General features: G+C 35.1%; 1 protein-coding gene across 5 annotated transcripts in view; it reads left to right on the top strand.

Moving 5' to 3' along the window:
• Nucleotides 1–16,268, top strand: part of KDM4C (lysine demethylase 4C) — a 596,944-nt gene that overhangs the window by 401,083 nt on the left and 179,593 nt on the right. For all 5 annotated transcript variants that reach the window (XM_077148206.1, XM_077148204.1, XM_077148205.1 and 2 more), the window contains one exon: nucleotides 1,274–1,350. In XM_077148206.1, the coding sequence (XP_077004321.1) occupies nucleotides 1,274–1,350 (77 nt within the window). The remainder of the gene's footprint in view (nucleotides 1–1,273; nucleotides 1,351–16,268) is intronic.

The following is a 16,268-nucleotide window of genomic DNA, read 5'->3' as shown; positions in this document are numbered from 1 at the left end:
TTTATTTGCCTTTCATGAAAATCCTCCAAAATGTGTTAAAAAAACATTTATTATGCATTGTAACTCTATTTTGAAGTATTCTAGCATTATAGATCTTATCAAAGTACCTGTTATGTTATCATACCAATGTATGATCTGTTTTTGTCAGTGCTCTTTGAGGGGCTTATGAAATGGGTATTGCCTTCTGTATTTACCCCGAGCAATAGCACTCTTATATTAGGGTTGAAATAGCCTCCCTGTATATTCTTTATTAATTATATTTTATCACCTTCCCCAAGGGATTTGAACATTTTGTGTTTGAAATGTAGTGGCAGCAACCTTCTTGTTTTGTTTGTCTCAATTTTTTTGGTCATACATGCATATATACATTCATTCAGTACTATTATGTATATTTATGAGGCAAAGGAACACAAGAAAATTGGATTTGATCTTGACACTTGAACTCATTAGCTATGCAATTTAGTCATAATATTTCATAAATATATGTTTGAACTTAATATTTTATGATTTTTATGGCATTTGAAGGGCGGCTAATGACATTTCTGCTGTCTTCCTATTACCATCTTAAATGTAACAGAAACTTTAAGAATCACTCATTGAAATCTTTTAAAAGCCTCTTATTTTAGGGAGTCAAATAAGAAGTGTTTCTTGGTACCATGTATTGCTGCATATATTTACATCATCAGCCATCTCCTTATGTAGCTATTTTGAGGCAGGCTCTTACTGAATAGATAAGTTGAATCGAATATACCCCTCCCTCACTCACCATGGATTGTGCATTCTGTGCTCCTCACACTGAAATTAAAGCTAATTAAATGTAATTTTAATTTATCTCTAAAATAATTTCAAAATTTAATTATTGTATTACTTCTGCATTTCTCCAAACTTTGCTCCATGGATCACAACATATTTTGTAATATGTTTTGCAGTGGTAAAGGATTAGGCTTGATAGTTTAGGAATTTTGTTTTTGCCCATTCAAGAATTATTATCAGTATTTTGTATGACAACTATTGTGAGCATTTGTAGCTATTAGGACTCATGTTCTTACCTTTCTCAGGATTGATACTCAGTTAATTAAGAAGCATGAGAACTAGAAGCATCTTTTAGACAGCTTTGCTCATTTTTTGTTTTTAAGACGTAAGAATTAAAGTATTATAAAAAAAAAGTATTATGATAGGCAATTGTCCTGGTTCTTTTTTAGTTAGTACTGTGATGTGTAATATTTTAACATTGCAAAAGCCTAATGCATGGATCCACATTTTTATTTTGTAGGTTGTTATGGTATCCCTTCTCATGAGATCTGTGATGGATGGCTATGTGTCCGGTGCAAAAGAAATGCATGGACAGCCGTAAGTGATTTTATTTTGTTTTGTGTTGTGCCTCCCCAACAACCTCTCTACTCTGGACACATTTAAATTTAGCAGAAAGGTAAGATTATACGCATTCTTTGAGTACCAATTCCATGCCTAACTCTATTTCTATTCTTCCCTTTTTAATTTATCCTACATGTAGCCTGTATACATATCAAATTTTACGTGAATTTCCAGGGGTCACTTTCCTACCCAGAAATTTACAGGAACTGCCAGTTGTTTTTCAGATAAGATACTCACTTTTGTTTTCCGGGACTCCAAATTTGGTTTCATTTTCCTTCCTAGTCCTATTTTGCAGTTCTTGAAAATAAGTAACAAAGTTGGAGGTCGTTCACTGCCCTCTGAAAAATCCTGGCTCATTCCCAACTTTGAGGTCTTTCTCTCACTTTTTCATCCATATGTTCATGAATTCAACATAGTTTTAAGTATCTGCCATGTTGTAGGTATTGTAAACTTGAGACCTTCAGTAACAAATCATCCTCTGTATGGGGTCTCAAATTTCTCTTGGTCAGTTTTGTTCCTCTTAAACATCCATTTGAAACTCTAGCTTATCCCCAGTGATTGAGTTTACCCACTGTTTTTGCCCTTTTTACCATTTAATTGTTTCCTCTCAATTTTTCTTGGACATTTTTCTTTTAAGTGGTATCAGAATCATTTTAAAAGCAAAGAACACCAGCTCTTTGTACTGCATGTTCCACTCATGATCTCAGAGCAGCTTGACAGTTTCAATTATAATAGTCATATTTGCTTTATTCCTTAAAGATTCATTATGACAAAGAATTAAATTTCCTTGCCATTGAAATGAATAACCTGAGGGGGTAATATTGAGAAAAATCCCTTAAATGATGAAAGTTTATCTCATGGTTATATATTTTTGCTCTCTGTGTTTATATGGATGTATGGTATATATAAAATAGGCCTATGTGAGTGAGGTCTTTCTGCATGATTTTATCACTGGTATTCACTTTTGGTAAAGAGTAGAGAAAGTGAAAATATGGTCACTCTTTGTAGAGGTTTTATCTCCACTTTTTTTTTTTTTTTTTAATAAGCATTTTTTTTTTATTTCCACTTTTAAGTGGGCCCAGAAAACTTTTTGGTAATTCTTTTGGCCTGATCAGTATGGTTGAAAAAAAAAACACGTACACTCAGAATATCTTTAATATAACCAGAACGTCCATGTAGGTCCTATTCATGTTGGATGAGCCAAAGTAAAGCCATATAAAATCAGAATTTGCCTAGTGGTAGATTTAGACCAGCATAGATTTAGAAATTGGAGATAATCTCATCTAGTTCACCAAGGCATGAAGAGTTCTCTGTTCCATCCACAGTTACTGCATGGCTCCTGTGCTCACACACTGAGCAGTCCTGTTGTCCAAGGTAACATTTCCTTTGCATGGCAGAGTCCGTACCAGCCAAGCATCCTGATTCTAAAGCTGCTTCTCCTGTATCATGCTTTTTTGCTATAGCATCTCTTAAGAAGAAAATACTCAGATTAATCACTCTTTGAGATGGTTTTAAAACATCTTTCTTAATCCCCCACCTTCTTAGAAAATACAATATTCCTTTTGTATTTTAATATTGAAACCATGCTAATCTCTTTCAATCTGTAATAGAGCTGGGAGTTTTTGAATATAACTTTACAATGATTTCTCAGAGCCACACGATTTCTTATGTCTACATATAAATGATCCAAATTCAGAGTGGGCCACCTTTAAAATAAAAAAATTAATCTATTTTGAGTGACCTTTTTCAGTGATGCTCCAGTCCTAAATTTTTACCCTGAGAAATAATTGTATCACTGTTTTAAGTTTTGCAGAAAAGTAACTGACAATATTGATAACCTGGTTTTAACATCCTTTAAAATGAAAGTCTGTTGCAAGATTAATTTTTACTAAATGCTTAATAAATATGATTTCTTTAAATTTTGTGGATGCAATGATTTCTTTTATTATTATTGTTATTAGAGAAATTGTGGTTTACAGAAAAATCATGCATAAAATACAGGGTTCCCTTATACTCCCTTTAAATTGGTGTGGTAGTGGTAAATTTGTTACAATTGATAATGGCACATTTTTATAATTGTACTGTTAACTATAATCCATGGTTTAACTTAGTGTTCACTGTTTGTGTGATCTGGCTGTGGCTTCTGTCACCCCATTGATCCCCAGGGCTGATTCAACTGATACGGCTGACTGGGCGCATATACCCTTCCTCCTCACTGTTCCACGTGTGTCCCTTACAGTGTTCGAAGAGGACAGCCATCCCTGCTAGAGGTCAAGTGTGTATGAGTTGCTGTACTCCCATGCCACACAAGTTCTCAAGATTGCATTTTAAAAGTAGACCTGACTTCTTGAGCAGTCAGTTTTACATTGCTAATTTTGGATTCCAGAGGAACCCTGGATCTCCTGATTAAATGGAGGCTCTAAAAGAGCTATTGGGAATCTATGATAGTTCAGCTAGGTCAAGCGATATTTCAGTGCTGCCTTGCACTTCACTAACTCTCATTCCTAACTAGCTCCAGGATTTCTTTTTCTTTAAAACTTCCCATCTGAAGGTAAGACTTATTCTTCAGGAATGCAAAATAGTTTATCCAGAAAAATCTAAGTGGTTTGAGTAGTAAGAAAAGAACAGACAATTGTGGTAGCCTTAAGCATATTGTATTCATTTTTGTAAGGTGTATGTAAGAGTTGTATGTGATGGTTCTGTATTTAAGGATCCTGTTTTTGAAAAGAGACCACATTATAATAGTAACTATATCCTAGAGTTAAGAATCAATCATTTAATATTTTGAATGCAGAAGCATTTGAGAGATCATCTTATCTAATGCAAGTCAATAAATAAAGAAATTCATATGTAGAAGGTAGTTAAGTTTTGCCAGCTTCAACCTGGGCAAGATGTGTGTAAGTGCAACCTTCATGTTCATAGACCAGCTTGCTTTTTAAGGAACAGTTCGAAGGACTGGATATGGCTTGTTTTTAAGTAACTAGAGGACAGAACTTTGTCTCATTTATTTCTGTAGCTTCCTTAATACCTAGAATAATGCTGAATTATCTGTGATCTGATAAAGGACTTTGAGCTGGATCTTGAATTAGTGACCTTTGGTGTCCTCACCATATCTGAAGTTTAGGTTCAGATCCCACTTTGACCCATCTCACTGCTGTTTCGGTTACAATAAGATATGAAAACTGAGAATTACAATTGCAGCTGCATTTGTTTGAGAAGAGTTTAGCAGTTTTGGATTGTTTACACCCTAATTTGAATTCTAGGATTCTGGCTCTACATCCCACTTAAATGAAGTGAAACAGATAACCACACAAATACCTGTCTGTCCTGAGAGTCATGTTGTATGTTCTGCGTTGTTTTTAGATAGCATTGGCTTTTAAGCCTCTACTTGTTCTATTTTAGTATTGATCAGTTAAGTAGTTGCAATTGTCTGAAAGCTATGTATGTGTTCATAGTTTATAACCCAGCATTATTAGATTACTTTTAGCTCTGTTTGTTTGGAACCCTTTTTTGTCTTGATTATCCATTTTTGGAGCAGTTAATACTCCATTTTTGTATCGTTTTAGAGCACATATTAGGAAATTGTGTTTTTAGGTAGAATGTTAATATTTTGGTTCTAGCATTTATTGTTTATTTTTTTAATTCTTTTTTTTTACATGGTCAGGCACCAGGAAACGAACCTGGGTCTCTGGCATGGCAGGTGAGAACTCTGCCACTGAGCCCCTGTTGCACGTCCATATATATGTATTTTTTTGGTTCTTAATGTGAATTTTATACTTTCTTTTAACCTAAATATCTATGGTTTACATGTAATCTGTATTTTATTTTACACTATAAAATGCCTAAATCTACTGCTCATTAAAAACACAATGCTTATCTTTTCAACTGTAAAAATGTTGTATTGTTTTCTTTCTGGTTTCTTTGTACCATTTTCATTTTTAATCCCTACATTGATTTTTAAAAATTATTTGGGTATTTCTGTAACTTTCCATTTTAATATCACCTGAACACTGCTTTATGGCTTTACTTTTAATTATGAATGAGGATATTAGTTACCTGTTTGGAATAGGCCAGTAATCTGAATACACACTTGTTTTTTTTTAACTTTTTTTAACATTAAAAAAAAATTAACAAACAAAACATTTAAATATCATTCCATTCTACATATACAATCAGTAATTCTTAATATCATCACATAGTTGCATAGTCATCATTTCTTAGTACATTTGCATCGATTTAGAAAAAGAAATAAAAAGACAACAGAAAAAGAAATAAAATGATAATAGAGAAAAAAAAACTATACATACCATACCCCTTACCCCTCGCTTTCATTTACCACTGTTGCAAACAGAATCTATTTTAACATTTGTTCCCCCTATTATTTACTTTTATTCCATATGTTCTACTCTTCTGTTGATATAGTAGCTAAAAGGAGCATCAGACATAAGGTTTTCACATTCACAAAGTCAGTCTCATTGTGAAAGCTATATCATTGTTCAATCATCCTCAAGAAACATGGCTACTGGAACACAGCACTACATTTTCAGGCAATTCCCTCCAGCCTCTCCAATACATCTTGAACAACAAGGTGATATCTACTTAATGTGTAAGAATAACCTCCAGGATAACCTCTCGACTCTGTTTGGAATCTCTCAGCCATTGACACTTTGTCTCATTTTACTCTTCCCCCTTTTGTTTGAGAAGGTTCTGTCAATCCCTTGATGTTAATTCTCAGCTCATTCTAGGGTTTCTCTCAGTCCTTTGATGCTGAGTCTCAGCTCATTCCAGGATCTTTGTCCCACGTTGCCAGGAAGGTCCACACCCCTGGGAGTCATGTCCCACGCAGAGAGGGGGAGGGTGGTGAGACTTCTCATCATATTGGCTGGAGAGAGAGGCCACATCTGAGCAACCAAAGAGGCCCTCTTGGGGGTGACTCTTAAGCCTAAATTTTAAGTAGACTTGACCTATCCTTTGTGGGGTTAAGTTTTATGTGAACAAACCCCAAGCCTGGGGGCTCAGCCTATAGCTTTGGTTGTCCACCCTGCTTGTGAGTATATCAAGAATTCAACTTGGGGAAGTTGAATTTCTCCCCGCTCTCACCATTCCCCGAAGGGGGCTTGCAAATACTTTTCCAGTCACTGATCAAATCATTCTGGGATTCATCGGGGCATCACTCTGGACAAGCCAACAAAATCTCATGTGCTACCTGAGATACCAAGTACTTATGACATTCAGTCAAACTATCTACATGAGTTATATTAGGAAATGCTCTAGTCAAAGTCTAAGTTTTGTAACAAATAAACATTTTTTGCTTTAGTCTCACACATAAGGTGACATTTTAAAGTATTAATTATCATCTATTTTCAGTACCCTGCAGTAATGACATTCCTTTGTTCTTCCTCATGCCAAAACATTTTTAAAATTTGTACATTGTACATTTCACTATTATTATACACTCTAGGCATTCCTAGATTATACCATCTCGATCTTTACCATCTATCTTTCTTTCTGATTTCATTTATGTCCCCATCCCTCCTCCCTCTATCATTCTCACATGCAGCTTCATTCAGTGTTTTAACATAATTACATTACAGTTAGGTAGTATTGTGCTGTCCATTTCTGAGTTTTTGTATCCAGACCTGTTGAACAGTCTGTATCCCTTCAGCTCCAATTACCCAGTATCTTACCCTATTTCTATCTCCTGATGGTCTCTGTTACTAACGACATATTCCAAGTTTATTCACTAATGTCAGTTCATATCAGTGAGACCATACAGTATTTGTCCTTTAGTTTTTGGCTAGTCTCACTCAGCATAATGTTCTCAAGGTCCATCCATGTTGTTACATACTTCATAAGTTTATTCTGTCTTAGAGCTGCATGATATTCCATCGTATGTATATACCACAGTTTGTTTAGCCACTCGTCCATTGATGGACATTTTGGCTGTTTCCATCTCTTTGCAATTGTCAGTAATGCTGCTATAAACATTGGTGTGCAAATGTCCGTTTGTGTCTTTGCCCTTAAGTCCTCTGAGTAGATACCTAGCAATGGTATTGCTGGGTCATATGGCAATTCTATATTCAGCTTTTTGAGGAACCACCAAACTGCCTTCCACAGTGGTTACACCATTTGACATTCCCACCAACAGTGAATAAGTGTGCCTCTTTCTCCAAATCCTCTCCAGCACTTGTCATTTTCTGTTTTGTTGATAATGGCCATTCTGGTGGGTGTGAGATGATATCTCATTGTGGTTTTGATTTGCATTTCTCTAATGGTCAGGGACATTGAGCATCTCTTCATGTGCCTTTTGGCCATTTGTATTTCCTCTTCTGAGAAGTGTCTGTTCAAGTCTTTTTCCCATTTTGTCATTGGATTGACTGTCTTTTTCTTGTTGAGGTGAACAATCTCTTTATAAATTCTGGATACTAGACCTTTATCTGATATGCGGTTTCCAAATATTGTCTCCCATTGTGTAGGCTGTCTTTCTACTTTCTTGATGAAGTTCTTTGATGCACAAAAGTGTTTAATTTGAGGAGCTCCCATTTCTTTCTTTCTTTCTTCAGTGCTCTTGCTTTCTTTCTTCAGTCCATAAAACCACCTCCAATTGTAAGATTCATAAGATATCTCCCTACATTTTCCTCTAACTGTTTTATGGTCTTAGACCTAATGTTTAGATCTTTGATCCATTTTGAGTTAACTTTTGTATAGGGTGTGAGATACAGGTCCTCTTTCATTCTTTTGCATGTGGATATCCAGTTCTCTAGGCACCATTTATTGAAGAGACTGTTCTGTCCCAGGTGAGTTGGCTTGACTGCCTTATCAAAGATCAAATGTCCATAGATGAGAGGGTCTATATCTGAGCACTCTATTCGATTCCATTGGTCGATATATCTATCTTTCTGCCAGTACCATGCTGTTTTGACCACTGTGGCTTCATAATATGCCTTAAAGTCAGGCAGCGTGAGACCTCCAGCTTCGTTTTTTTTCCTCAAGATGTTTTTAGCAATTCGGGGCACCCTGCCCTTCCAGATAAATTTGCTTATTGGTTTTTCTATTTCTGAAAAGTAGGTTGTTGGGATTTTGATTGGTATTGCATTGAATCTGTAAATCAATTTAGGTAGAATTGACATCTGAACTATATTTAGTCTTCCAATCCATGAACATGGTATGCCCTTCCATCTATTTAGGTCTTCTGTTATTTCTTTTAACAGTTTCTTTATATAGGTCTTTTGTCTCTTTAGTTAAATTTATTCCTAAGTATTTTATTCTTTTAGTTGCAATTGTAAATGGAATTCGTTTCTTGATTTCCCCCTCAGCTTGTTCATTGCTAGTGTATAGAAACACTACAGATTTTTGAATGTTGATCTTGTAACTTGCCACTTTGCTGTACTCGTTTTTAGCTCTAGTAGTTTTGCTGTGGATGTTTCAGGGTTTTCGATGTATAGTACTATATCGTCTGCAAACAGTGATAGTTTTACTTCTTCCTTTCCAATTTTGATGCCTTGTATTTCTTTTTGTTGCCTAATTGCTCTCGCTAGAACTTCCAACACGCTGTTGAATAATAGTGGTGATAGTGGACATCCTTGTCTTGTTCCTGATCTTAGGGTGAAAGTTTCCAATTTTTCCCCATTGAGGATGATATTAGCTGTGGGTTTTCCACAATTCCCTTTATCATTTTAATGAAGTTCCCTTGTATTCCTATCCTTTGAAGTGTTTTTAACAGGAAAGAATGTTGAATTTTGTCAAATGCCTTCTCTGCATCAATTGAGATGATCATGTGATTTTTCTGCTTTGATTTGTTGATATGGTGTATTACATTAATTGATTTTCTTATGTTGAACCATCCTTGCATACCTGGGATGAATCCTACTTGGTCATGATGTATAATTCTTTTAATGTGTTGCTGGATTCAATTTGCTAGAATTTTGTTGAGGATTTTGCATCTATATTCATTAGAGAGATTGGTCTGTAGTTTTCTTTTTTTTGTAATATCTTTGCCTGGTTTTGGTATGAGGGTGATGTTGTCTTCATAGAATGAATTAGGTAGCTTTCCCTCCACTTGAATTTTTTTGAAGAGTTTGAGCAGGTTGATACTTATTCTTTCTGGAATGTATGGTAGAATTCACATGTGAAGCCGTCTGGTCCTGGACTTTTCTTTTTGAGAAGCTTTTGAATGACTGATTCAGTTTCTTTACTTGTGATTTGTTTGTTGAGGTCATCTATTTATTCTTAAGTCAAAGTTGGTTGTTCGTGCCTTTCTAGGAACTTGTCCATTTCATCTACATTGTTGTATTTATTAGCATAAAGTTGTTCATAGGATCCTGTTATTTCCTCCTTTATTTCTGTGAGGTCAGTGGTTATGTCTCCTCTTCCATTTATGATCTTATTTATTTGCATCCTCTCTCTCTTCTTCTTTTTGTCAATCTTGCTAAGGGCCCATCAGTCTTATTGATTTTCTCATAGAACCAACTTCTGGTCTTATTGATTTTCTCTATTGTTTTCATGTTCTCAATTTCATTTATTTCTGCTCTAATCTTTGTTATTTCTTTCCTTTTGCTTGCTTTGGGGTTAGTTTGCTGTTCTTTCTCCAGTTCTTCCACGTGGACAGTTAATTCCCGAATTTTTGCCCTTTCTTCTTTTTTGATATAGGCATTTAGGGCAATAAGTTTCCCTCTTAGCACTGCCTTTGCTGCGTCCCATAAGTTTTGATATGTTGTGTTTTCATTTTCATTTGTCTCGAGATATTTACTGATTTCTCTTGTAATTTCTTCCTTGACCCACTGGTTGTTTAAGAGTGTGTTGTTGAGCTCCACATATTTGTGAATTTTCTGGCACTCTGCCTATTATTGATTTCCAACTTCATTCCTTTATGATCTGAGAAAGTGTTGTGTATGATTTCAATCTTTTTAAATTTGTTGAGATTTGCTTTGTGACCCAGCATATGGTCTATCTTTGAGAATGATCCATGAGCACTTGTAATGTCCTATAAATGTCTGTTAAGTGTAGCTCATTTATTGTAATATTCAAATTCTCTGTTTCTTTATTGATCCTCTGTCTAGATGTTCTGTCCATTGATGAGAGTGGGGAATTGAAGTCTCCAACTATTATGGTAGATGTGTCTATTTCCCTTTTCAGTATTTGCAGTGTATGCCTCACGTATTTTGGGGCATTCTGGTTCGGTGCATAAATATTTATGATTTTTATGTCTTCTTGTTGAATTGTTCCTTTTATTAGTATATAGTATTCTTCTTTGTCTCTTTTTACTGTTTTACATTTGAAGTCCAATTTGTTGGATATTAGTATAGCCACTCCTGCTCTTTTCTGGTTGTTATTTGCATGAAATATCTTTTCCCAACCTTTTACTTTCAACCTATGCTTATCTTTGGGTCTAAGATGTGTTTCCTGTAGACAGCATATGGAAGGATCCTGTTTTTTAATCCATTCTGCCAGTCTATGTCTTTTGATTGGGGAGTTCAGTCCATTAACATTTAGTGTTATTGCTGCTTGGGTAGTACTTTCCTCTACCATTTTGCCTTTTGCATTTTATATATCATATCTAGTTTTCCTTCTTTCTACACTCTTCTCCACACCTCTCTCTTCTGTCTTTTCGTATCTGTCTCTAGTGCTCCCTTTAGTATTTCTTGTAGAGCTGGTCTCTTGGTCACAAATTCTCTCAGTGACTTTTTGTCTGAAAATATTTTAATTTCTCCCTCATTTTTTTTTTTTTACAGTTTTTTTTATTAATTAAAAAAAGAATTAACAAAACAATTAGAAATCATTCCAATCTACATGTACAATCAGTAATTCTTAATAACATCACATAGTTGCATATTCATCATTTCTTAGTACATTTGCATTGATTTAGAAAAAGAAATAAAAAGACAACAGAATAAGAATTAAAACAATAATAGAAAGAAAAAAAAACAAAAAAAACAAAAACAAAAAACCTATACCTCACATGCAGCTTCATTCAGTGTTTTAACATAATTGCATTACAATTGGGTAGTATTGTGCTGTCCATTTCTGAGTTTTTATATCCAGTCCCGTTTTACAGTCTGTATCCCTTCAGCTCCAATTATCCCTTCTCTTTTTTTTTTTTAATTAACGGAAAAAAAGAAATTAACCCAACATTTAGAGATCATACCATTCTACATATGCAATCATTAATTCTTAACATCATCACATAGATGCATGATCATCATTTCTTAGTACATTTGTATTGGTTTAGAAGAACTAGCAACATAACCGAAAAAGAAATAGAATGTTAATATAGAGAAAAAAATAAAAGTAATAATAGTAAAATCAAAATAAAACAAAACAAAACAAAACAAAAACCTATAGCTCAGATACAGCTTCATTCAGTGTTTTAACATGATTACTTTACAATTAGGTATTATTGTGCTGTCCATTTTTGAGTTTTTGTATCTAGTCCTGTTGCACAGTCTGTATCCCTTCAGCTTCAATTACCCATTGTCTTACCCTGTTTCTAACTCCTGCTGAACTCTGTTACCAATGACATATTTCAAGTTTATTCTCGAATGTCCGTTCACATCAGCGGGACCATACAGTATTTGTCCTTTAGTTTTTGGCTGGATTCACTCAGCATAATATTCTCTAGGTCCATCCATGTTATTACATGGTTCATAAGTTTATCTTGTCTTAAAGCTGCATAATATTCCATCGTATGTATATACCACAGTTTGTTTAGCCACTCTTCTGTTGATGGAGATTTTGGCTGTTTCCATCTCTTTGCAATTGTAAATAATGCTGCTATAAACATTGGTGTGCAAATGTCCGTTTGTGTCTTTGCCCTTAAGTCCTTTGAGTAGATACCTAGCAATGGTATTGCTGGGTCGTATGGCAATTCTATATTCAGCTTTTTGAGGAACCGCCAAACTGCCTTCCACAGTGGTTGCACCCTTTGACATTCCCACCAACAGTGGATAAGTGTGCCTCTTTCTCCGCATCCTCTCCAGCACTTGTCATTTTCTGTTTTGTTGATAATGGCCATTCTGGTGGGTGTGAGATGATATCTCATTGTGGTTTTGATTTGCATTTCTCTAATGGCCAGGGACATTGAGCATCTCTTCATGTGCCTCTTGGCCATCCGTATTTCCTCTTCTGAGAGGTGTCTGTTCAAGTCTTTTTCCCATTTTGTAATTGGGTTGGCTGTCTTTTTGTTGTTGAGATGAACAATCTCTTTATAAATTCTGGATACTAGACCTTTATCTGATATATCATTTCCAAATATTGTCTCCCATTGTGAAGGCTGTCTTTCTACTTTCTTGATGAAGTTCTTTGATGCACAAAAGTGTTTAATTTTGAGGAGTTCCCATTTATTTATTTCCTTCTTCAGTGCTCTTGCTTTAGGTTTAAGGTCCATAAAACCGCCTCCAGTTGTAAGATCCATAAGATATCTCCCAACATTTTCCTCTAACTGTTTTATGGTCTTAGACCTAATGTTTAGATCTTTGATCCATTTTGAGTTAACTTTTGTATAGGGTGTGAGAGATGGGTCTTCTTTCATTCTTTTGCATATGGATATCCAGTTCTCTAGGCACCATTTATTGAAGAGACTGCTCTGTCCCAGGTGAGTTGGCTTGACTGCCTTATCAAAGATCAAATGTCCATAGATGAGAGGGTCTATATCTGAGCACTCTATTCGATTCCATTGGTCGATATATCTATCTTTATGCCAATACCATGCTGTTTTGACCACTGTGGCTTCATAATATGCCTTAAAGTCAGGCAGCGTGAGACCTCCAGCTTCGTTTTTTTTTCTCAAGATGTTTTTAGCAATTCGGGGCACCCTGCCCTTCCAGATAAATTTGCTTATTGGTTTTTCTATTTCTGAAAAATAAGTTGTTGGAATTTTGATTGGTATTGCATTGAATCTGTAAATCAATTTAGGTAGGATTGACATCTTAATTATATTTAGTCTTCCAATCCATGAACACGGTATGCCCTTCCATCTATTTAGGTCTTCTGTGATTTCTTTTAACAGTTTTTTGTACTTTTCTCTGTATAGGTCTTTTGTCTCTTTAGTTAAATTTATTCCTAGGTATTTTATTCTTTTAGTTCCAATTGTAAATGGGATTCGTTTCTTGATTTCCCCCTCAGCTTGTTCATTACTAGTGTATAGAAATGCTACAGATTTTTGAATGTTGATCTTGTAACCTGCTACTTTGCTGTACTCATTTATTAGCTCTGGTAGTTTTGTTGTGGATTTTTCCGGGTTTTCGACGTATAGTATCATATCGTCTGCAAACAGTGATAGTTTTACTTCTTCCTTTCCAATTTTGATGCCTTGTATTTCTTTTTCTTGTCTAATTGCTCTGGCTAGAACCTCCAACACGATGTTGAATAATAGTGGTGATAGTGGACATCCTTGTCTTGTTCCTGATCTTAGGGGGAAAGTTTTCAATTTTTCCCCATTGAGGATGATATTCGCTGTGGGTTTTTCATATATTCCCTCTATCATTTTAAGGAAGTTCCCTTGTATTCCTATCTTTTGAAGTGTTTTCAACAGGAAAGGATGTTGAATCTTGTCGAATGCCTTCTCTGCATCAATTGAGATGATCATGTGATTTTTCTGCTTTGATTTGTTGATATGGTGTATTACATTAATTGATTTTCTTACGTTGAACCATCCTTGCATACCTGGGATGAATCCTACTTGGTCATGATGTATAATTCTTTTAATGTGTTGTTGGATACGATTTGCTAGAATTTTATTGAGGATTTTTGCATCTGTATTCATTAGAGAGATTGGTCTGTAGTTTTCTTTTTTTGTAATATCTTTGCCTGGTTTTGGTATGAGGGTGATGTTGGCTTCATAGAATGAATTAGGTAGTTTTCCCTCCACTTCGATTTTTTTGAAGAGTTTGAAGAGAATTGGTACTAATTCTTTCTGGAACGTTTGGTAGAATTCACATGTGAAGCCATCTGGTCCTGGACTTTTCTTTTTAGGAAGCTTTTGAATGACTAATTCAATTTCTTTACTTGTAATTGGTTTGTTGAGGACGTCTATTTCTTCTTGAGTCAAAGTTGTTTGTTCATGTCTTTCCAGGAACCCGTCCATTTCCTCTAAATTGTTGTATTTATTAGCGTAAAGTTGTTCATAGTATCCTGTTATTACCTCCTTTATTTCTGTGAGGTCAGTAGTTATGTCTCCTCTTCCATTTCTGATCTTATTTATTTGCATCCTCTCTCTTCTTCTTTTTGTAATTCTTGCTAAGGGCCCATCAATCTTATTGATTTTCTCATAGAACCAACTTCTGGTCTTATTGATTTTCTCTACTGTTTTCATATTTTCAATTTCATTTATTTCTGCTCTGATCTTTGTTATTTCTTTCCTTTTGCTTGCTTTGGGATTAGTTTGCTGTTCTTTCTCCAGTTCTTCCAAGTGAACAGTTAATTCCTGCATTTTTGCCTTTTCTTCTTTTCTGATATAGGCATTTAGGGCAATAAATTTCCCTCTTAGCACTGCCTTTGCTGCATCCCATAAGTTTTGATATGTTGTGTTTTCATTTTCATTTGCCTCGAGGTATTTACTAAGTTCTCTTGCAATTTCTTCTTTGACCCACTCGTTGTTTAAGAGTGTGTTGTTGAGCCTCCAGGTATTTGTGAATTTTCTGGCATTCTGCCTATTATTGATTTCCAACTTCATTCCTTTATGATCCGAGAAAGTGTTGTGTATGATTTCAATCTTTTTAAATTGGTTAAGACTTGCTTTGTGACCCAGCATATGGTCTATCTTTGAGAATGATCCATGAGCACTTGAGAAAAAGGTGTATCCTGCTGTTGTGGGATGTAATGTCCTATAAATGTCTGTTAAGTCTAGCTCATTTATGGTAATATTCAGATTCTCTATTTCTTTATTGATCCTCTGTCTAGATGTTCTGTCCATTGATGAGAGTGTGGAATTGAATTCTCCAACTATTATGGTATTTGTGTCTATTTCCCTTTTCAGTGTTTGCAGTGTATTCCTCACGTATTTTGGGGCATTCTGGTTCGGTGCATAAATATTTATGATTGTTATGTCTTCTTGTTTAATTGTTCCTTATATTAGTATATAGTGTCCTTCTTTGTCTCTTTTAACTGTTTTACATTTGAAGTCTAACTTGTTGGATATTAGTATAGCCACTCCTGCTATTTTCTGGTTGTTATTTGCATGAAATATCTTTTCCCAACCTTTCACTTTCAACCTATGTTTATCTTTGGGTCTAAGATGTGTTTCCTTTAGACAGCATATAGAAGGATCCTGTTTTTTAATCCATTCTGCCAATCTATGTCTTTTGATTGGGGAATTCAGTCCATTAACATTTAGTGTTATTACTGTTTGGATGATATTTTCCTCTGCCATTTTGCCTTTTGTATTATATATATATCATATCTGACTTTCCTTCTTTCTACACTCTTCTCCATACCTCTCTCTTCTGTCTTTTTGGTTCTGACTCTAGTGCTCCCTTTAGTATTTCTTGCAGAGCTGGTCTCTTGGTCACAAATTCTCTCAGTGACTTTTTGTCTGAGAATATTTTAATTTCTCCCTCATTTTTGAAGGACAATTTTGCTGGATATAGGAGTCTTGGCTGGCAGTTTTTCTCTTTTAGTAATTTAAATATATCATCCCACTGTCTTCTAGCCTCCATGGTTTCTGCTGAGAAATCTACACATAGTCTTATTGGGTTTCCCTTGTATGTGATGGATTGTTTTTCTCTTGCTGCTTTCAAGATCCTCTCTTTCTCTTTGACCTCTGATATTCTAACTAGTAAGTGTCTTGGAGAACGCCTATTTGGGTCTAATCTCTTTGGGGTGCGCTGCACTTCTTGGATCTGTAATTTTAGGTCTTTCATAAGAGTTGGGAAATTTTCAGTGAAAATTTCTTCCATTAG

Source organism: Tamandua tetradactyla, chromosome 2, assembly GCF_023851605.1.
Source record: "Tamandua tetradactyla isolate mTamTet1 chromosome 2, mTamTet1.pri, whole genome shotgun sequence".
Taxonomy (NCBI): Eukaryota; Metazoa; Chordata; class Mammalia; order Pilosa; family Myrmecophagidae; genus Tamandua; species Tamandua tetradactyla.
Note: the sequence above shows the minus strand (reverse complement) of the source record. Positions and strands in the feature narration are given on the sequence as shown.